Consider the following 22077-nt stretch of genomic DNA (forward strand, 5'->3'; position numbering starts at 1 on the left):
TCAACGTGTGACTTCACCCTGTCAAGAATGGCCAAATGACTGCAATGCTTTAATACGCAATTTTAATCTAAATCTTTGAAATTGCATATCTCCGGTTCTTCTTTTAATTGTCATTTTGGTCTCAATGTATTAATTACAATTTTACTCTAGTTCTCAAAATAGTCTGGGAGTTTTCCTGTGCTGTGTTTACACTTTAATACTGATGGTGTACCAAATAAATAATTTACACATTGCCTCTAAGTTGAGCCTGACTAGTTTTGTGCCAAGCAACCAGAGCGTAAGCACAAGTTAATTTAGCAACTTATGTGTTTCCTCCTTACAATGATTGTGGTTGTTGCTTGAGAAGTGTTAACACCCCCCACCCAACCAATAACCCAATTTCTCATAGAACTTTGCAGAATTCTGCCTGGCAAATTCGGTTTGCACCTTCTGAAAACTCAGAGCGACAGTCCCAGTAAGATGTGTCTAGCACTATTCCAGGCTGATGCACACAATCCTTTCACTCAACATAGGCTTCACCTGGCCACCTGGTAGTGACACAGCAGGCGCACCCTAATTCTGCACCATCACACTGGGGGATGCACCACCAGGCAAATCACTGGCAGGAAGACCCCAAGCACAGCTTTCCTGGTGATGCTGCATTGCTCTTGGTCCTGCCTTCTCCTTGTTTTTCCCTTGTTTCACTGCTTCCGCCATGCTTTTCCACCCTTTATTTGAGTGTATTCTTCCTGTACTTGCCTAATTTTCACTGCTGTCTCCTTGCTTTTTCCTATATTTTCTAGCATTCTTCTGCTTTTTGAGGGCCTTCACCTTGCTTTTCCATCTGTTTTTTTACTTTCTCATTCCTTTTCCCATTTTTGAGTGTCTTCTCCTCTTTTTCCTTCCCTGCGCCCGCCTGTCTCCTCCCCCCACCTCCCAGCACCCCTCCCAGGAGCTATTTAATGGAGGCTGCAGCGTAACCCTATTGAGCAGGCCCGAGGCCTTACTCTCCCTGTGCTTCTACATCGATATTGCTCCTGTCTTCTCCTTGCTTTCCTCCCCCATTTTTGGGGGCCCTCTCCTTCGTTTTCCCTCATTTTCACTGCTTTGTCTTTGCTTTTTCACCCATTTCTTGAGTGTTTTCACTACTTTCCACTCGCTTCATCCCCTTGCTTTTCTAGTTACTCCCCTTGCTTTTTCACTGCATCCACCTTGCTTATTCCCCCATTTCTTGAATGCCTTCTTTTTGCTTTTCCCTCACTTTAACTGCTTTCGCCATGCTTTTCCTCTGTTTTTTAGTACATTCTTCTCCTTTTCCTTCACTTACACTGCTTTCTCCTTTCTTTTTCCTGTTTTTTTGAGTGCCTTCTCCTTAATTTCCCCTCACTTACCACTGCTTTCCCCTGCTAATTCTCCTGTTTTTTGAGTGCCTTCTCCTTGCTTTTCTCTCATTTTCACTGCTTTCTCTTTGCTTTCTCGCCCATTTTTTTAATACCTCCTCCTTGCTTTTCCATCGTTTGCATGGCTGTCTCCTTGTTTTTCCCTCATTGCAACTGAATGAACAGATCACCACTATGTAGTTAGCAACTCAAGCACCATGAAACTCTCATGGGTGATTGGCTGCGCCTTATAAATCCTTTTATTGATTGAATGATTGACACCAGGATATCAAGAGGCCTCAAGTCAGCCCCAACGGCAAGTACACCTAGGTGCACAGGGCAGTAATCCCCTAAGGCCTCAGAGCAACAATTCCTGACAGGTGTGTTTTCCTGCCTTCGCCTTGGGGTCTGACCTCACATTACCTATCTTATTGGACTTCGGGCTGGGCATTGCCACCAGCTGCTACCTGAAGTTCAGATAACACAGTCTTTAGGACGACATCCTTCACCATACTTGGCCAGTTATCCCTAGGAGGTCATCAAGTGCCTTTTCCTTCCAGTGTCCAAATTTTTGCTGTCACCATCTTCCAGGTCCAGGGTCTTGTTCCCCGTCTCTGTCTTGTGCAGGAGTGTGTAACTATGGATGGGAAGTGCTAAAAGCCAGGCATCCCTAGCTAATCCTAGAATGCCACATCACCCCTCCACCCCTGTCCCATCCCTCCTGCATAGCATTCAGGGACAATCCCATTTGGCACCTTCAAGTTTTCAATGTGTGGAGCTCACTGTCAGATACCTTTACTTTAAAACTTCAAAGGGAAGCCCCTCCAGTGTTGGCTCCAAATGTCTGGGCTTCCTTCTTTATTCAGTGGAAATGGAATCTCCCAACCTCGGTGCAGTATGAAAGTTAGTTAGCAGATTTTCCACCCCACCCCATCCTTCCTATCTCACCGATAATTGCTCCTTTTGTGTGGGGAGGGCTTTGTTTCCTCTACTGGGGAGCAGAGTAATTAACTTTGTCTAGCAGGGGGACAAACCTAATTATGACCCGAGCCAAAGAAATATGAACATTTTTGATGGCACTTAAAATATAAAAAAAATGATATTGGGACCTGCATATGTAGACTCGGCGTGCATGTTTCACCCTAATTTGACAACTCATGGGACTGTTAAGTCGTGAGGAGAGCACAAATGCCCTTTTAAGCAGATTTAAATTTTGTGTGTAATACAGTGAAACACTATAGATTCGCCACTAAACTCTTCTTACCTATCTATGAATATCCATTAATACTATTAGGACTACTGAGGTCCGCACCTACCCAGACAAGGTCGCTTATGCTCCTGGCTACCTGTGCACAACTACTGGGTTGTGTACAATGGCAGTCTCACACATTCAGTCTGCACATGTTCACGTGTAACCATCTCAGTCCCCCTTACCTGAGCTGCACTGCAATGGTCATATTTTAAGAGGCAGACACTGGTGGTAAACACACTCATTCCATTTACCATGAAATCATCGTAGGTGACACACAGGAAGGAAGACTCACTCACAGTAAAGTTCATCAAAAGAAAAAAACATCTACATCTACTAAATGGCCAGAACTCATTGTGCTATAGTAACTTAGCCCCAAGACAATGACTCCATGCATATGTTGCAAGAACACTGGCTGAGCAAATAATGTTAGACAATATTTCTGGCAGCTATTGGATGCAGCAGTAAGAATTCGGATACGAGGGATAATAATAATGGATGTTAACTGTTGAACCCCCCTTTGCTAGGCACACTCTAAATATGTCAATAATTGGTGACAGTAATGGTATTATTACTGGTAAACTGACCATTAATTGAACACTAGAGGACTCAACCAGGAGCTAAGTGCCTAATTGCCCTATCCAAAAAAGTACCTAGGGCCAGATGTAGGTGAGGTACATTTACCGACTCATAAATACAGAATTTTACCCATTCGGTATTTATGAATCGGTAAATATGAAGGTGGGAGATGTAGGTATTTTTAAAACAGAAATACCGAATCGTTAACATTCGGTATTTATCGGTATTTCCTATTGATTCCTATGGGCTGTGAAGCCCATAGGAATCAATGGGAAATACCGATTCGGTAATTACCGAATCGGTAAATACCGAATCCTGCTTTGACACCCTCTAGCACCCCAAATACAGGCATGTGTGACATGTTGCACACAGACATGCCCTAAGGGCATGTCTGTGTGTCACATGGCACAGGTGTACATGCACAGATGTGCATGCACACCTGAATTCGGTATTTTACCACCCAATAGGATTGGGTGGTAAAATACCGACTCTTAAGGGCCTGTGGCACTCTTAGGAGTGTCACCTACATCTGGGATTTACCGAATCGGTAAAAATACCGATTCGGTATTTTACAGAATCAGTAAATTTACTGAATCGGTAAATTTACCGATTCTGTAAAATGTTGGCCCCTACATGCCAAATCCTAAATACCAGTCGGTAACGGCCGAATTCGGCCGTTACCGACCGGTATTTGGTGACCTACATCGGGCTCTTTGTGTGCTATCTAATATTTTGAATGGTGAAATAAAAATAAGTAGTCCCAAAACACTTCACATGTTTGTGAGTTTCTTCCTGTCACCATCTATCCGTTTAATCTCTATTGGGACACATACCATGCTTCTATGATTCTGTGATATCCCATTTTTGAGAAATCAAATTTTTTGCTTGAAAGCAGCTTTTTTTTATGACTTTTTCCATTTATTTTTTCAATTGAAGCTTAGGCTATATTCAATGTGAAGAATAGGTACATTAGGGTCCATTACATCATATTATCAAAACAATTCTGAGGCAAAAGCTCGTAATAAAAAAATGCATTCTATCATGGGAGGAAAATGAAAAATTACCATTTCCTGCAAGAAAACGATCCATGGTATCTTCAAAAGTATCAAGTTCGTCCATTGCAACCAGTATTCTGCTAAAATGATGAAGGGAAGTCATGATATCCTTTGGATTTCTGTGTATATAAATGACCTGTTAAAATAAACATAGCATTAGCTGTGTACACGTACTTCTACATATCGTGCAAACTCGCATTCTTATGCCACCTATGTTAGTGACTGAGCATGAACCACGTTTTTAGTGCATCAGTGGAAGTATTTATTAAACTCCTCCAACACCTGCCATCATGACGCGTTTCAAGCCTCAAGGCCCTTGATCATGCTTCTAAATATATGCATTTTAAAATGTGTAATTAGTGAGAATAAGAGACCTTTCTTCGTCGGAATCACCTACAAATAGTTGTAGCTGTCAACAGAGGTCATGAGATGAAGCAATCAAAAATTCACAGCAATGGCTTGGGGTGTTCACACTTCACCTGTTGGTTGCCTAGTCTCAGTCCCCCTTGAGTAATTACATGGTGGAGGTGGCATTCACATTTTGGATCAGCCCACTTCAGGAATTTAACTTTACCTCATGTGCATAGCTTTTGTTGCACTAGTACAGCTAAATAGTGCTTCCCTCCCAATGAATGGATGTTGAAGCATCCATGTAATGCCACAAGGAGGCACCCCCTCTTCTACCCTCACTCTACACTTACTATTACTCCTCCAACATCTACATTTACTGCCAACCATACATCCACTACCTTCCCATGCCTTACCCTACTCCTACACCTATCTTCATACCTGTCCATACTTGTAGTCCTACATTCAATGCTTCTTTTATCACAAGCATATTTCTATACCTACCCATACATCCACTAATGTGCTCACTTCTCCTCCATCTTCACTCCTATTTCTACAATTATTACTCATGCCCATATATATATGCTTTCACATGCCTTTCTTTATTTTTGCCCTTATTTCTAACTTCAGCTTTCTCCTACACTCAGTCATATCCCTACTCCTACTTTTACTTCAGTGCATGACAACCTTTCCATCTACTCTTACTTCTATTCGTAATCCTCCTTATTTCTACCTTACTCCTACTCTTAAACCAGTACCCACCCACTTCCACTCCTACTTAAGTCTACTCGTACTCATATTCTCACATTGACTTACCCTTCCTCTTACTCCAACTAATATTCCTATTCTTCTACTTTGTATTGTGCTTTCACTTACTTGTATCTGACATCTTGCCTTTCTACTCCTACTTCTAGTCTTGTGGTTATATTTTTAGACCAAATTCACAAAGGTAAAACTACAAGCAAAAACCTTTGCTTGATTGGTGTGTTTTTATCTTTTTAGCAATCCACAAAGAAAACGTACACATTTTGACTCAGTAGTACTAGTGGCACAACCACATGTCAGCAGCTATGCCCTCACACCAATGTTAGATATTTCAAATGTTAGACAGCACTCTGTGCAATCTCAATCATATGCTTTTGTAGTTGCTCTGAAAAAGTTAGCATTTCACCAACTGACTTCCTGCACTATTGGCGATCAACTAAACTTAAAAGGACTGTCCAAACAGAGTGCATCCTTGGCAATGACAGGATAGACATGTGTTGCCTAAAGCTACCTGGCCATTGGCAAGCAGTTTGGATTTATTTTGGAAGTTGTCAGTCACAGACACCTATGCACGAGCCATGTCAACCATATGAAGTTTGTAAACATAGCTATGCTGACAACCCCATCCTACCACACGCTAATGAGCTAAAAGGTTTCTCTCGCTCTTTCTCTCTCATTCAGAGCGCATTCAGTGTAGGAGCCAATGGATGCAATACTTTAGGAACGGCTGATAGGCTAGTGCAGGAGTCAGCCATTAACTCCAGAAGGCCCGCGTCATGACTACACACAACACTGTGTCACTTTAGAAGTCTGTTGGGCCAATGCAGGATGACTGATCTTTCACTACGTCACTGCCAGTCACAACTGATGCTTGTCACACCAACTCCACCACCGAAACTGCAGGTATCCCAGATAAATTCCCAGACCCAAACTCAAACCTGTGTGATGCCGGAGGTAATTTTCTCTGGAATTACATGGAAAAGTATCCCTTGGCGAGCAATGGGCCTCTCCCATACACTGCTTACCACATTGCATCTCTCCTAAGGTTAGCCAAACCCATAATATTTAACAAGGTAACCATGTGAGATAACCATTTTTCACAGGTAAGTTTCTTGGAGAAGGGGACCTCATTCAAAGAATTAATTATTTGACGTGCAGGACGCCATGTGGTGAGATAATGTACAACATTAAGGGATTGACATGACCCATGAATATCTTCCTGTTGGCCCTCAACAACAAACTGCAAAGCTACACCTGTGCCATGGGGATACCTAACAAACTCAGGCATTTCCAGAACTGGCTCTTGCGGGAGACACTAAAGTTGTAGCATACAAATCTCATCTTGGGGAAGACGGACACAATAGGTGTCTTTAAGAAGCCCTTCAGCTCATTCAGACCATGGCCAATCGACCATCTGTCAATGCAGCTGGCCAAACTCATGCCCTTGGTCCATACACTAGAAAACATCTATCTGCACGGACACCTGCTTCCAGTGAAAACTTGATGCAACTCCATCCTGGGACCTAAAGGGATGTGGTTGCCCTTCTCCCCCTTTGAGTGGACGCCAATCCCCTCTACCTTACGCACCACTTACAACCACAAACTCTCACATACCCAAGCATGTATGTGTTCCTTTCAGTGAAATGCAAATATGTAAAGTTGCCTATCTGTACTACCTAACACAGTAAATGATTTCCATGTCGTTGTGGCATTAGTTAAATTGCGTTGAAAACATCTCATCAAACGCACACACACTTTTCTATGAGCAGGTACTCTCACATAAGAGGCATACAAGGAAAACACAAAGCATAAAAGCATAAAAGCATAAAAAAAGATAAAAAAATAGGATGAGGTGGGAGGAGATAGATCATGACATTTGGGATACTGAGTGACTGGGTAAATATAAAAACAAAGATCCATAAAATTGGAACATTGATATAGCCGTGCTCTCTAACATTGACTCCTTCAGAAAGGTTATAAGAGAATGCTTAAATAACCTTATCTGAATCTGTTGTGTAGGCGGAGTCACAGTGCTCGAGAAACCAATCATCTCAGCCGGGCTTCCGCCAATGGGAGCAAAATGGAACGTCAGTAAAAGCTGCATGTGGCAGTCTACAGTGATTGGCATATAATTAAGGCAATTATTGCCGAAATGGGTCATGCCTCCTTACAGCAATAAAAGTGTGTTTCTCCTGGTCACCTGCTGTGTCCATTCGGTTCTTTTCCTATTGGTGAGGAATCTTCTTTGTATATTTTCGCGCCAGTCCTGGGCGTGATTTAAGGGACCCATCTCGTTGGTGGCTGGAGCTACTTGGGTGCTGCTGTTCACGAGTTCAGTTGCTTTCTTTTCCAAGGTATTGGATTGCTCTAGCCCCCACATACAGGACAAGTGGAATATCGCTGTGAATACAGTCTGTGACTTCACGGAGAGGCTGGCTCACTGAAGCAGAGTCTCCCTTACCACGAGGACCTGGGCTAAACGGTGAGACGTCTGGGGGGCCAGGGTGAGGCACTTTCTGCTGCAAGGACACTGGACAATTTTAAACTGCACTAAATTTGCACTTTACACCATTCACTAGCACCCACACGGGGCATAACAAGATGACAGTAAAGCAATTACCTGATGACCGGGATGGTGACTTCTGGGAGTCGTGGTCAGTTGGAGGAGGCCGTGTCCCAGGGCTCAAGAAACCAATCATCTCAGCTGGGCTTCCACCAAAGGGAGCAAAATGGAACATCAGTAAAAGCTGTGGGTGGCAGTCTACAGTGATTGGCATATGATTAAGGCAATTAATGCCGAAACGCATCATGCCTCATGTACAGCAATACAAGTGTGTTTCTCCTGGTCCCACGCTGTGTCCCTTCGGTTCTTTTCCTGTTGGTGAGGAATCTTCTTTGGATATATATTTATAGGAGCCCTGCTGTTACACAGACCCGAGGTAACGCCAACGGCCGGGACCAGCAGACGGGACAGGAGCTGCCAGTGAAAGCGGGAATGTGTCTGCTAGACACAACACGGTTCTTACAGCTCCCACTTGGTTTAACATTAACTTTATCCTGCTGTGTGGCATGACAACTCACTGTAGTATGACTGGGGACACTACCAATACCATAACCCCTCCTGAGGCGAAAAGCCGGGAGCCACATACTCGTTTTTAAAATTGATTGTCACAATACTGTGTGTATTTTAATTTCACTTACCCCCCTGGGCTTTCCTCATTTCCACTAGTCGACACCCCGCACAGCTGACTGAGAGCTGCCGCGGACGAGTGTTGATTCATTTCCTGACGCCATCCCGGGCCCAGTGGACACGCCCACTCGTGCCAGCCACGCCCCTTTTTGCCTACAAAAGCGCGCGCTGTTTGAGAGCGCTGCACTAACCAGAACCCCTCCTGAGGCGAAAAGCCGGGAGCCACATACTCGTTTTTAAAATTGATTGTCACAATACTGTGTGTATTTTAATTTCACTTACCCCCCTGGGCTTTCCTCATTTCCACTAGTCGACACCCCGCACAGCTGACTGAGAGCTGCCGCGGACGAGTGTTGATTCATTTCCTGATGCCATCCCGGGCCCAGTGGACACGCCCACTCGTGCCAGCCACGCCCCTTGCTCTCAATCGACTCTACTCCATAAATTATGCTCACTCACCGGACGCGCAGCGGACGAGCGCAGCGGGCACGACGATTGCGCGCCGAAGGCGCGCTTAAGGCAAGCTCGTCCGCGCCCGGCCGGGTCCATGGGCCATGTCCCCCGGCACCTCTAGGAGTGATAGACATGTATACAGTTCCAGCTTCCTTCATCAGCTGCGTCCGCCGGCCACACCTAGTTGCGGCGTCCCCAGACATCCCCTGGAGATCCCTCGTTGCTGTACACATTGTAACTCTGAGCTGAGTATTAAAACCACTACTGCCAGACTGGAAGTAAAGGAATACTCCATGTTTCTGCTTAATTGCAGGTCTCTAATAAAACACTGTTTAGAAATCTCCCTGATACTAGGGGCCAGATGTAGGTGAAATAGATTTACCGATTTTAAATTACCGAGTTTTACCGATTCGGTAATTAAAAATCGGTAAATCTATGGGGTCGACATGTAGGTATTCCAGATGTGCTGGAATACCGAATCGGATGATTTCGGTATTTACCGATTCGGTAAATACCGAATCGGTAATGCCCATTCATTCCTATGGGCTATGAAGCCCATAGGAATGAATGGGCATTACCGATTCGGTATTTACCGAATCGGTAAATACCGATTTCCACAAGGGTGCAGGGGGTGTCACTTTGACACCCTCTGGCACCCCCAAAACAGGCTCGGGTGCCATGTGGCAGGCATACATGCCCTAAGGGCAGGTCTGCCTGTCACATGGCATAGGTGTGCATGCACACATGTGCATGCACACCGGAATCGGTATTTTACCATCAAATTTATTTGATGGTAAAATACCGATGTGGTAAGGCTCCTGGGACTCTGAAGAGTCCCACCTACATATGGGTGGCTCAGATTCGGTAAATTTACCGATTTTTTATTTTACCGAATCGGTAAAATTACCGAATCGGTAATTTTACCGATTCGGTAAAATAAAGCCCCCTACATGCCAATCACCTATTTACCGATCGGTAACGGCCGAAAATACCGATTTTCGGCCGTTACCGACCAACCTACATTGGGCCCCTAGATGAATACTCACCGGATGTAATCTTTTTGACCGAAACATGGTTAAACCAAGATTCTCAACCAGATCTGGCACAGGCCATTATTCCAGGTTATCAGATAGCGCGGGCTGATCGACCGCTGGGCAGAGGTGGCGGCCTGGCGATCATTTATAAAGAGAGCTATGTCTGCCGCTGTCTAGTGGAGGAGATTGAAGACTGCGAAAATCTTTCTTTTGCAGTCGAGTTTTCCCCTAATACCAGCTTCACTGGGATTCTCATCTACCGCCCCCCTGGAACCATTGGACAATTTAACACCTCTCTGCTATCAGTGGCCTCCCAACTGGTCGCCTCCCCCTCCAACTTTACCATACTGGGAGATCTTAACATCCATTTTGACGACCGGTTGGATTCCACGGCACTAGAGATGATGTCAAGCCTGGCTGCCATCCAATTGGAGCAATTAGTCCCCTCTGCTACACATGAAAAGGGGCATCTGCTTGATCCCATTTTCAGTAATAATGACCAGCTTAAGGTGGGTACTATTAGTAGCCTCCCTTGGTCGGACCATTTCCTGATAGCATTTTCCTGGACTTCGGCAAAACCCCCCTATCCTCCTTTATATCCCGGAAAATTCGAAATTGGTCCAAACTTTCGATCGACAACTGGATGAAGGCTCTCGGCACTACTAGCCCCACTTTTTCTCACGATCCAACGGCTAATAATATTAAATATGATGAATGGATAACCACCTCTCTTGACTCGGTCCTCCCTCTACACCCATCTAAGTCAAAAAGGCAAAACAAATCAGCCCCGTGGTATACAGAAGAACTCAGAATTCAAAAGCGTCTATGTAAGAGACAAGAGAGGAAATGGCGTATGACCTATAACCCTGCTGAAAAAGCCAGTTACAGGGAAACTATCAGGAATTATAAACTGGCCATAAAAACCTCACAAGCAGCTTATTACTATGATAAAATAACAGCGGCTAAGTCAAAGCCGAAAGAAATTTATCGTATTGTAAACTCCCTGATAAAACCCGCCCTTCCCCTCACAGACAATAGTGGCTCAACTTCCAAATGTGACGAGTTGGTAGACTTCTTTTTTCAGAAAGTGAATAAAATCTACCATTCCTTTTTGAACCCCCCCCCACTAACTCGCCCTCTCAGCACCTGGACTCAGCTCGGGACAGGGACAATAGGTTGGAGTCCCTTCCTTTGTTGAAACTGGAAATTTTGGAGAGCCTTGCTCAACTAATAAAAACCGGCTCTCCGTGTGACCCTGCTCCAACTGGTTCACTGGGGCTGGCCAGCAAAATTATTCTCCCTACTCTTCTGGAACTACTGAATTCGTCCATATTAAGTGGGACGGTACCAGCGACCTGGAAACATGCTATGGTGCGGGCCCTTCTAAAAAAACCTTCCCTTGATCCAGCTAACCCAGGCAATTACCGCCCGATCTCCCTGCTCCCTTGGGCAGCAAAGATCCTGGAGAAGCACGTCAATACCATTCTGACGACGTTCCTCGAGGAAAACCACCTCCTCGATGCCTCTCAGACGGGTTTTCGCCCAAAAAATGGGACGGAGACCGCCCTACTGGCCGTAACTGAGGAGGCGAGACGGATCTTGGATCGGGGGGGTCAGTGGCAGTGATCCTCCTCGATCTGAGTGCCGCGTTTGAGACGGGACATCATAAAATTCTGTTGAACCGTCTCGCCGACCTAGGAGTGGCCGGAGAAGCCCTGGTCTGGTTCGAATCTTTTCTTTCGGACAGAACCTTCCAGGTCTTCGACGGCATTTCCGTATCATCAAGTATGCCTCTGGGGTGTGGAGTCCCGCAGGGCTCATCCTTGAGCCCCACGCTCTTCAACGCATACATGAGGCCGCTGGCTGGGATTGTTCGTCCGCATGGTGTCAATATCATCTCCTATGCGGACGACACCCAGCTGGTGGTCTCCCTTGCACCGAAGAGCGGTCTTCTCTCACCGCCCAATCTAGCGACATGCCTGGAGGATGTAAAAAGCTGGATGACGAGCTCATGTCTGAAGCTCAACAACGATAAAACCGAGCTCATGCTCCTGGGCCCGGCGGCCCCCTCTGCTTTGGAGCTGATATGGCCCACAAGCATGGGTGTTGCCCCTCCCCCGAGAGATAACATCAAAAGTCTGGGAGTATGGCTCGATAAATCGTTGAGCCTTAACACACAGGCCACCAAGGTGTCGGCCACCTGTTTCGGCCTCCTTAGGGTGATTAAAAAAATTCTCCCCCTTCTTCCACCCGAGGCCAGACAAATAATGATACAGGGCCTTGTCCAATCTCATCTGGATTTTAATAATGCACTCTATCTTGGAGCACCAGACTACACTGTGCAGAAACTTCAGCGCACCCAAAATTGTGCAGCCCGTGTGCTATTGGGAATCCCTCGGAGGACCTCCATAACAAATGGCCTAAGAACTCTACACTGGTTACCTGTCAGGGATAGAGTGAAGTTTAAAGCTCTATGCATCGCCCACCAGACTTTCTGGAAAATGGGCCCAGAAATCAACCGTGCCCTGATCTCTCCTTATCTGCCCAACAAGGCACTCCGTTCCTCAACTGCTTCACTAGCCAAAATTACCAGAATCTTTAGAGCTAGAGCAGGAGGACGCTCATTCTCGTATAATGTGTCTAAACTTTGGAACACCCTCCCTATGCAGATGCGAGACAACCCCAATCTAACCAGCTTTCGGAAACAACTCAAAACCTTCCTCTTTAGCAAATAGTAACCTTTGAGGGTACCCTCTGTTTTATTTTCAGCGCCTGGACGCCTCAGGGCAACTGTAGCGCTTTATAAATATTATTTTCATTTCATTTCATAGTGCCATGCGAACGGCCACGCCTACTTGAGCTGGTATCAAAGTGGATTTAAAGAGTGCCCCGTAATATGTTGTGCACACCAGCAGTTTCCATGCCTCTGAGGAAGTGCTAAGACATGAAATGTGTCAGGCTGGATTCAAAGACGAAGCTGTGCTCCTTGTTTTATCCCAGCGGCAAGCTTTCAATAAATGCATATTTTTCCTGTGTGGGCCCTTCTGTCATTGTGGCAACTTTTGATGGATTTAAATCGACCAGCCCGGGCAGTGGAAGGAGCCCTGCTGTTACACAGACCCAAGATATAGCCAACCGGCGGGACCAGCAGACGGGACAGGAGCTGCTAGTGAAAGCGGGAACGTGTCTGCTGGGCACAACAAGGTTCTAACAGCCCCCCACTTAGTTTAACATTAACTTTATCCTGTTGTGTGGCACGACAACTCACTGTAGTATGACTCGGGACACTACCGATACCATAGTGCCGTGTGAACGGCCACACCCACTTCAGCTGGCATCAAAGTGGCTTTAAACAGTGCCCCGTAATATGTTTGTGCACACCAGCAGTTTCCATGCCTCTGAGGAAGTGCTAAGACATGAAACTTGTCAGGCTGGATTCAAAGACGAAGCTGTGCTCCTTGTTTTATACACAAGATGATGGACGGAATGTTGCACATTGGCCAAACATTCACCCCCAGTCCCAGATCTGGGTTTAATCCCTCATTATTGTGCTCACTACGCCACCCCAGTTCAGACATGTCCATATGCAAATCAGTCTTGACCCTCTGCCTCTTAGGAGCAGTCTAGCCCGAACTGCCAAGCCATGTCATCCCTGGACCGGAAACAAGCATCCTAGGACCGGTTCCTGGCTATCAGCCATCATCAGCCAGGATAGCTTGATTCCAGTGGCGTATATATATATATTACCTACTGGTGGTTGCCAGTAGGTAGTTATAGTTAGGACCTATTTTCCATAGGAAATTCACAAAATTCTATTTCCAATTTGGCGCCGGTTGATGAATCTTTGCGAAATTTTCAAAACTCGTGGAACGCTCTGGTTCGCTCCTATCCTGGAAGATTTGGGGTGATTCGGCAAGCGGGGGCAGAGAAAAATAAGGGGGTCCCAAAACATGTTTTCTCCATGTTATTTTCCATAGGAAACTTTAGACACGGCTACAGCCTGAACTGCTGAACGGAATTACACCAAATTTGGCAAAGAGGTAGTTCTTGGTTCAGAAAGAACCCTTTTTGTTAATTTGTGTAAATCCGTTCAGTAGTTTTTGAGAAAATCAAAAGTAAAAACACATATACATCTATGGCTGCGGAGGATCCGCGCACCCTGCCGATCACGAGCTGCATTGTAATTGGATGTGAACAGTAAAAACCAGGAACGGTTGGCAGCCATCTTGTGGCTCGGTAGAAGCGAGGCACAAGATGGCAGTAAAATAAAGGCGTAAAACATGAAGAGGGGGCAGGGTTGAAACACCCTGACCCCGTAGGTCTGCTTAGGGGGTCCAAGAAGGACTTTTAGGGCTCAAAAAACAATTTCTTTTTAATGCTGCAATATATGCGCAGGGTGCGCGGATCCCCTCCAGGGCTTTAAAAAAAAATGTAACCTGTGTGGGGGCTCGAGCCCCCCACACGCCCCGGGGACAACCACCTCCCCGGGGCACTAAATATTTAAAATAGGGGGTCCGTTACAGACCCCAAGCCCCGGGGACCACCATCCCCTGGGGCTTTGCAATAAGTGGAGGGGGCCCACATGGCCCCCTTCCTGGAGCCAATAATGGCCCTGGGGACCGTCACCCCCAGGGCCGGCTCCTGTAGTGTCTCGGGGTGCCCACCCCGGGACACTGCTGTTTGCTATGGCAGGGCGGCAGCCTCGCAGCTCCTGCCCTGCCGTAGCAAACTTGGTTTGGATTTTGGAAGAGAAACCTGCTCTCTCTTCCAAAATGCAAACCCGATTACTTTTCCACACGGGGAGCTGCATGTTGACAGCTCCCCATGTGGGAAAGCAATGCCGGCTCCCGAAGAATGTGAGGAGCCGGCAGGGACCGCGGGGGCATTAGGGCTCCCCCCACGGTCCCCAAAGTTGTATATAGGCCCCGGGGGATCCCCGAGGAGAATATAAATAAGTGATAGGAGCTAAAAAAAATATGGAACAATTTGGAGTCGCAACTCCAGCTTGGCACTCAGCTCGACCCCCTGGTGTGAACGCGTTGGGTGCGTGACTCTCAGCGTGGCCCCCTGGTGTGAATGCATTGGGTTTGCGACTCCCAGCCCGGCCCCCTGGTGTGGAGGCGTTGGGTGAGCGGCTCTCAGTGCGGCCCCCTGGAGTGAAGGCATTGGGTGCGTGGCTCTCAGCGCAGCCCCCTGGTGTGATTGCATTGGGTGTGCGACTCCAAAACGTGCTGGCTGTGTGACTTCAAACATAAATATACATCAAGCTTATATGTTTAGATCGTGGGTGGCTCTAAAAAGAGCCCTTGTTTTTATTGGGAGACTTTGGTACATACAAGTAAGTACTTATGCAGAGTCTAAAGTGATTGAGAAAGACTCTGTTACCCTCATCTGTGAAATGTACACCATCTCTTCAATGGATGCCATCCATATTAAAACGCAGATTGTTGTTGTAAATGGACCCCATCCTATAATCACTGACATAAGCAGAAACAGCTTTATTGACATTTTCCTAGCTTTCTCAATCTGTGGACAACATTAATTGGACCAGTTCCATTTCTATCTTTGACATATGTTAGAATAGACTAAGGTAGTTTGGGGGAAAAGTAACATAAATTCTGCAAAGGTGTCCTTCATAGGCATTTCCAGACCTACCCCAGTCAAAGTGCCTAGGTCATTACCACCACAATGCACAATTATGAGGTCAGGGTGTTGGAGATGCAATAAGGATTCAACCAATGGCATCAATTGGTGCCACTTTAATCCTCACTGCCCAATCCATTTAATGTCTACATTTGGCAAAGCTAAATCTTGGTCAATATCTCTGCTTTCAGCATACCTTTTGCTCCAGAAAATATAGATGTGTCCACAATCCACATTCTAAGCATCTTGAAGGGAGGTCTGGATGAACTCAACAGATGTCTGTATGTGAAATGGGCAGTTTGAAAACTAAGATTTTTCTAAAATGATGGATAAGATGCAGTTTTTAAAAAAAGAAGAGAAATGATTGGCTGTTTGAGAACATTATAGACTGAAAAATAAGATGCATGTTTCTGTGTTTAAAAAGCATGTTTCTTATTGGTTAGTAAAAAAGGTTTGAAAGGAACATTAGATAGGTTAAGCTGATATTTTGAAAAGTCAAGCACGCTTACTGTTTGATTTTGCAACATTGTGTGCTGAACTTGTGACCTGTGTGTTCAGTTGAGTGTTCCATAAACTGTTACTATGGTAACAGGCATTAAGCAGAATGGGGGTAGGGTTGAAAGTTGTGTGAATTGGAAAGGGTTGAAATGTGTAACCAATAGAAATGTGTGTTAGCTTTTGAATTAAAATGGGAAGCAATGTGATTTGATATTTACATGTATATGTGTGCAGAATGAGAGGGAACGTTTGCAATTTTTTGGTTTTGCTAAGAGCAGTGCACTACAGAAATTCTGTATAAGAAATTCTGGTGTGTGATTCAGAAACTTCTTAATCTACAAATCAATTTGAAAGGTGAGGTATTGATTTGTAAGGTGTATGTGGTGCCTTTGTTTTTAATTAGACTACTGTGTTTATCCTGCTAAAGTCCAGGGAATGGTCTTGCTTGTCTAGAATCACACTGTGAGCCTGAGTGCATTTGTGCAACCATTGTGATTGGATCACCAAAACGGTGTTGGATCTAGCCCTGATCTCTTGACTGGGTGAGAGTATTCTGCTTAATTCAGAGACTCTGTCCCTCACCACCCCTTGTTGTAAATAATTTTGTCCACCCTAAGCGTGGAAGGGTATACTCAGACATGAGTCCCTTGCTCATTGCACCATCAGGATTCAAGCAAGCCGGGCCGAAGACGGCTGTAATGCCAGAAACCGGTCCCCGGAAGCTTGTTTCCTTCCCAGTGTAAGAATTGGCTTTTGTAGTTTGGTTTGCCCTGTTCCCATCATGCACTGGGACAGGAACAGACTAATTTGCATACAGCCAGGTTCTGAAACTGGGATGGTGCAATGAGCTAAAAAACGGTGTTGGATCTAGCCCTGATCTCTTGACTGGGTGAGAGTATTCTGCTTAATTCAGAGACTCTGTCCCTCACCACCCCTTGTTGTAAATAATTTTGTCCACCCTAAGCGTGGAAGGGTATACTCAGACATGAGTCCCTTGCTCATTGCACCATCAGGATTCAAGCAAGCCGGGCCGAAGACGGCTGTAATGCCAGAAACCGGTCCCCGGAAGCTTGTTTCCTTCCCAGTGTAAGAATTGGCTTTTGTAGTTTGGTTTGCCCTGTTCCCATCATGCACTGGGACAGGAACAGACTAATTTGCATACAGCCAGGTTCTGAAACTGGGATGGTGCAATGAGCTAAAAAACGGTGTTGGATCTAGCCCTGATCTCTTGACTGGGTGAGAGTATTCTGCTTAATTCAGAGACTCTGTCCCTCACCACCCCTTGTTGTAAATAATTTTGTCCACCCTAAGCGTGGAAGGGTATACTCAGACATGAGTCCCTTGCTCATTGCACCATCAGGATTCAAGCAAGCCGTGCCAAAGACGGCTGTAATGCCAGAAACCGGTCCCCGGAAGCTTGTTTCCTTCCCAGTGTAAGAATTGGCTTTTGTAGTTTGGTTTGCCCTGTTCCCATCATGCACTGGGACAGGAACAGACTAATTTGCATACAGCCAGGTTCTGAAACTGGGATGGTGCAATGAGCTAAAAAACGGTGTTGGATCTAGCCCTGATCTCTTGACTGGGTGAGAGTATTCTGCTTAATTCAGAGACTCTGTCACTCACCACCCCTTGTTGTAAATAATATACCATTGTGACAGAAGCATGTGGTTACTTCATGTCTTTGCTGACACATACCTGCTTAAAAACCTATCCTGTTGTCAAGTTTCAGTAGCATTAGAACCCAGTCATTGCTTATGCATTCGCATAATGAGTCAGGCATTCACACTAGTGTGCAGTAGTGAAATGTGTAGAATGTATGCAGTCACCTTACCCCTTCCAGACCAGTGAGCTTCTGCTAAAGTCCAGGGAATAGTCTTGCTTGTCTAGAATCACACTGCAACTCTGTGTGTACTTGTGCAACCATTGTGACAGAAGCATGTGGTTACTTCATGTCTTTGCTGACACATAACTGCTTAAAAACCTATCCTGTTGTCAAGTTCCAGTAGTATTAGAACCCAGTCATTGCTTATGCATTCGCAGAATGAGTCCGGCATTCACACTAGAGTGCAGTAGTGAAATGTGTAGAATGTATGCAGTCACTTTACCCCTTCCAGACAAGTGAGTTTCTCCTGCTAAAGTCCAGGGAATAGTCTTGCTAGTCTAGAATCACACTGTGAGTCTGTGCGCACTTGTGCAACCATTGTGACAGAAGCATGTGGTTACTTCATGTCTTTGCTGACACATAACTGCTTAAAAACCTATCCTGTTGTCAAGTTTCAGCAGTATTAGAACCCAGTCATTGCTTATGCAATCGCAGAATGATTCAGGCATTCACACTAGCACAGCTGTTGTGAAATGTATCGAATGTATGCAGTCAACGAACGCCTTCCAGACTAGTGAGACTCTTCTGGTAAAGTCCAGGGAATAGCCGTGCTTGTTTAGAATCACACTGTGAGTCTATGTCTATTGTGCAACCATTGTGACAGAAACATGTGGTTACTTCATCTCTTTCCTGACACATAACTGCTTGAACACCTACTCCCCTTGCACTACTTTAGTGACCCATTCAGCACCATGTACTAATCCATTCACTGCGCCAAAACCCTACCACTTATAAATTCACCCAGGCACTCTCCTTGCAGTACTCTAATCATTCAGTACCCAAGTACTCACGCAGTGGCCCAGGCCTTAGCACATAGACTGCTTCAAACCCCTATTCACTATGTATGAAGTACTCTAACCACCTAAAAAATTGTCTTTCACACCTTCAATTCCCCAGTCAGTATCCATACACTCCAGCAAACACCCTGTCACTCCCCTTGCACTCCTCTAGTGACTCATTCAGCACCATGTACTAATCCATTCACCACACCAAAACCCAACCACTTATAAATTCACCCAGGTACTCTCTTTGCAGTACTCTAATCATTTAGTCAGTACCCAAGTATTCATGCAGTGACCCAGGCCTTAGCACATGGACTGCTTAAAACCTCTATCCACTATGCATGCAGTCCTCTAACCACCTACACACTTGTCTTTCACGCCTTCAATTCCCCAGTCAGTATCCATACACTCCAGCAAACACGCTGTCACTCCCATTGCACTCCTCTAGTGACCCATTCAGCACCATGTACTAATCCATTCACCACACCAAAACCCTACCACTTATACATTCACACAGGCACTCTCCTTGCAGTACTCTAATCATTCAGTCAGTACCCAAGTATTCATGTAGTGACCCAGGCCTTAGCACATGGACTGCTTAAAACCTCTATCCACTATGCATGCAGTCCTCTAACCACCTACACACTTGTCTTTCACGCCTTCAATTCCCCAGTCAGTATCCATACACTTCCAGCAAACACCCTGTCACTCCCCTTGCACTCCTCTAGTAACCCATTCAGCACCATGTATTAATCCATTCACTGCGCCAAAGCCCAACCACTTATAAATTCACCCAGGCACTCTCCTTGCAGTACTCTAATCATTCAGTCAGTACCCAAGTACTCATGCAGTGAGGCAGGCCTTAGCACATGGACTGCTTCAAACTCCTATCCACTATGTATGCAGTCCTCTAACCACCTACACACTTGTCTTTCACACCTTTAATCCCCCAGTCAGAATCCATACACTCTAGCAAACACCCTGTCACTCCCCTTGCACACCTCTAGTGACCCATCCAGCACCATGTACTAATCCATTCACTGCGCCAAAACCCAACCACTTATAAATTCACCCAAGCACTCTCCTTGCAGTACTCTAATCATTCAGTCAGTACCCAAGTACTCATGCAGTGACCTAGGCCTTAGCACAAAGACTGCTTCAAACCCCTATCCACTATGCATGCAGTCCTCTAACCACCTACACACTTGTCTTTCACACCTTCAATTCCCCAGTCAGTATCCATACACTCCAGCAAACACCCTGTCACTCCTCTTACACTCCTCTAGTGGCCCATTCAACACCATGTACTAATCCATTCACTGCGCCAAAACCCAACCACTTATAAATTCATCCAGGCACTCTCCTTGCAGTACTCTAATAATTCAGTCAGTACCCAAGTACTCATGCAGTCACCCAGGCCTTAACACATGGACTGCTACAAACCTCTACACACTTGTCTTTCACACCATCAATTCCCCAGTCAGTATCCATACACTTCCAGCGAACACCATGTCACTCCCCTTGCACTCCTCTAGTGACCCATTCAGCACCATGTACTAATCCATTCACTGCACCACAATCCAACCACTTATAAATTCACCCAGGCACTCTCCTTGCAGTACTCTAATTTTTCAGTCAGTACCCAAGTACTCATGCAGTGACCCAGGCCTTAACACATGCATTACTACAAACCCCTCTCCAATACGCATGCAGTCCTCTAACCACCTACACACTTGTCTTTCACGCCTTCAATTCCCCAGTCAGTATCCATTCACTCCAGCAAACACCCTGTCACTCCCCTTGCACTCCTCTAGTGACCCATTCAGCACCATGTACTAATCCATTCACCATGCCAAAACCCAACCACTTATAAATTCACCCAGGCACTCTCCTCGCAGTACTTTAATCATTCAGTCAGTATCCAAGTACTCATGCAGTGACCCAAGCCTTAGCACATGGACTGCTTCAAACCCCTATCCACCATGCATGCAGTCCTCTAACCACCTACACACTTGTCTTTCACACCTCCAATTACTCAGGTAGTACCTATACACTCGAGCAATCTCCCTGTCACTCCACATGCACTCCTCCAATCAGCCATCCGGCATCATGTACTAATCCATTCACTGCGTCAAAACCCAAACACGTATACATTCATACAGGCACTCTCCTTGCACTACTCTAATCATTCAGTCAGTACCCAAGTACTCATGCAGTGACTCAGGCCTTAACTCATGCACTGCTACAAACTCATGTCCACTACGCATGCAGTCCTCTAATCACCTTCACACTTTTCTTTCACACCTTCAATTACAATTTCGATTAGTGATTACAAAAGAAAGTGCTTAAATGTTTTATATATATAATGTGGTTGTTTAGCAATAGAAAATTATAATTTATAGATTTATTAAAATAAAATGTATATATATTTATTTTTTACAGATATTGTTTATCATCATTAAAATAAACGTATCATGCCTGAAAAATCAGCAAAGAGAAAAGGACAGAAAAAGGACTATTATTTGAAGAAAATTCAACAACAAGTATTGGATGACCAGCATCATGTGGGGAAAAAGAATAAGTCTTCCGGTAAGAGAACAAAACAATTTATCAAAAAACTTTCAAAGCCTACAAACAATGTGCACATTGATGAAAGTTCAAAGAATGCTTCAACAACAAAATAGTATAATAAGGAAAGAAACGTATATAAAAGGAAATCACATTCAAAAGACACAATATATGATGAAAGGAGGAAACGTCAGTATGCAGAAATTAGAAAAGGCATTATCCATACATTCCAGCAAATATCCTGTCACTCCCCTTTCACTCCTCCAGTGACTCATTATTAAGCACCATGTACTAATCCATTCACTGCGCCAAAACTCAACCACTTATAAATTCACCCAGGCACTCTCCTTGCAGTAATCTAATCATTCTTTCGGTACCCAAGTACTCATACAGTAAGCTAGGCCTTAACACATGCACTGCTACAAGCTCCTGTCCAATACGCATGTAGTCCTCTAACCACCTACACACTTGTGTTTCACATCTTCAATTACCCAGGCAGTACGTATACACTCCAGCAAACACCCTGGCACTCCCTATGCACTCCTCCAGTCAGCCATCCAGCACCATGTACTAATCCAAACCCTGCACCAAAACCCAAACACTTATACATTCACCCAGGCACTCTCCTTGCAGTACTCTAATCATTCAGCCAGTACCTAAGTACTCATATAAT

The 22077-nt window shown here is 45.2% G+C and overlaps 1 protein-coding gene across 1 annotated transcript in view; it reads right to left on the reverse strand.

Annotated features, from left to right (window-relative positions):
• The window catches only part of LOC144763170 (amine sulfotransferase-like), a 596057-nt gene that overhangs the window by 226725 nt on the left and 347255 nt on the right, over positions 1-22077 (reverse strand). Inside the window, exon 4 of the mRNA XM_078648510.1 lies at positions 4251-4377. Within this exon, the coding sequence (XP_078504636.1) occupies positions 4251-4377 (127 nt within the window). The remainder of the gene's footprint in view (positions 1-4250; positions 4378-22077) is intronic.

The sequence above is a fragment of the Lissotriton helveticus genome, chromosome 6 (genome assembly GCF_964261635.1).
Source record: "Lissotriton helveticus chromosome 6, aLisHel1.1, whole genome shotgun sequence".
Classification (NCBI taxonomy): domain Eukaryota; kingdom Metazoa; phylum Chordata; class Amphibia; order Caudata; family Salamandridae; genus Lissotriton; species Lissotriton helveticus.